The 1,786-nt window shown below is 45.4% G+C and overlaps 1 protein-coding gene across 1 annotated transcript in view; it reads left to right on the top strand.

Annotated features, from left to right (window-relative positions):
• The window catches only part of IFT81 (intraflagellar transport 81), an 83,832-nt gene that overhangs the window by 49,435 nt on the left and 32,611 nt on the right, over window positions 1–1,786 (top strand). The window contains exon 12 of the mRNA XM_007938260.2: window positions 1,093–1,113. Within this exon, the coding sequence (XP_007936451.2) occupies window positions 1,093–1,113 (21 nt within the window). The remainder of the gene's footprint in view (window positions 1–1,092; window positions 1,114–1,786) is intronic.

The raw sequence follows: 1,786 nt of genomic DNA on the forward strand, positions 1-1,786 counted from the left end.
TGGAAGCAAGAATGGCCAGACTTCATCTCACCTATTTTGGTCATGTTGTAAGAAGGGACCATTCCCTGGAGAAGGATGTCATGCTTGGTAGGGTGGAGAGTCGACGAAAGAGGGGGAGGCCTTCAACAAGATGGATTGACACTGTGGCTGTGATGATGGGCTCAAGTATAGCAGGGATTGTGGGGATGGCACGGGATCGGGCAGTGTTTTGTTCTGCTGTGCATGGGGTCGCTATGAGTCGGAAACGACTCAACGGCACTTAACAACAACAACAACAACTGCTTCTGTGGACCAGATAAGTCTGCTGCTCTGTCTTGTGCCTCTTGATTCCACTGCTGCTGTTTTTCAGCTGGGTGTCTTTATTTCAGTAATAGGTTGGACTCTCAGCCATGCATCTCTCTCAGCCAGCAGTGAGAGCTTTTCCTCCTCTCTGTGCTAACCAGAAGGCTGGCAGTTCAAACCCACCAGCCACTCCTCAGAAGGAAGACTGGCCAATCTACTTCTGTAGAGATACAGCCTTGGAAACCCAAGGGGGGCGGTGTTGCTTTGAGTCGGAACTGACTCAAGGGCAGTTGAGTTTGGTTTGTTTTTTTTTCTGCCTCTAGGAGAGTTCACTTTAAGCCCAGCAGAGTGGCAAAACCAACCAATCCTAACACCAGAATTCCACACACCTGAGAGAGAGCAAACTTCCCAGAAAATTGCTTTGTGCTGCTCACAACAGAAATACCCCAGGTGAATAACTTTAACAATCAGGAGCTACTTAGTTGCACATGGCAGATTTCACCACGGAGTTTACAAAGACTATTGACTCGACAGCAGTGGGTTTGCTTTTCTTTGGTATGGCTACAAAAGCCATACCAAAATTTATTACACTGCAACCTCTATGGTGGAATCTATTGGAGCAGCTGAGTAGCTGCCTTGGGGATGTAGTCTGCTTCTCATATATAAGAAGACAGCTTTGGGGACTTCCAGTAAGATGGAGGAATAGGCAGACAAGCAACCCAGACCCTCTTCAACAAAGAAAAGAAAAACCAATTGACAGAGATACAGAAGATAATCCTGGAACCCTGAGCTTGGAAAGGAAAAATACAGAAGTGGATTAGGCACCAACTAGTGGAAATACCTGAACAAAAACAATGAGTACAGAGACAGTCGGAGCTGCGTACTGTCAGCTACTCTGACGAGACCAACAGCCTGAATATTTCCAAGTGGTGTTGGACCTCAGAATTGACCTAAAGATCAGTCCCAGTCATCGTGGGCTCCAGGGACAAGAGCTTTCATGGCTTATGACTAGAAAGGGAAACAGCAAGGAGGGATACAACCTTAGCTGTGGACTTTCTGCTGTCTGGAGGGTGCAGCCATTTTGGATATTTAAAGTGACCAAGGGCTCAGCCATTTTGATGTTTACAAACGGTGGCCATTTTGAATATTTAAGTGACCGAAGGCGCAACCATTTTGAATGTCTACAAGTGGCAACATTTTGGATTTTAAAGTGATAGCATATTCATTTGGATACCAGGGACCTAAGAACAGGCTCTGTTTGCTAAAGTCAGCAAGGACATACAAGAGGCTGACAAAGGAAAGGAGACAGGTGATGAGTGTATAAGTGCTGTCAACCAGTGAATAGAGGAGCACAGCACAGTACCCTGCCTGTATAGATAACATACAAACAAAACAAAGAAAATGAAAATTGTGGGCAAGTCACTCCAACATATAATCACCAATTAACTATAAACACAAAACATCACAATGCCTCAGAGACAACAGAGCATCACAGTCCACACAA

The sequence above is a fragment of the Orycteropus afer genome, unplaced genomic scaffold (genome assembly GCF_000298275.1).
Source record: "Orycteropus afer afer isolate SDZICR_OR568_19922 unplaced genomic scaffold, OryAfe1.0 scaffold00048, whole genome shotgun sequence".
Taxonomy (NCBI): Eukaryota; Metazoa; Chordata; class Mammalia; order Tubulidentata; family Orycteropodidae; genus Orycteropus; species Orycteropus afer.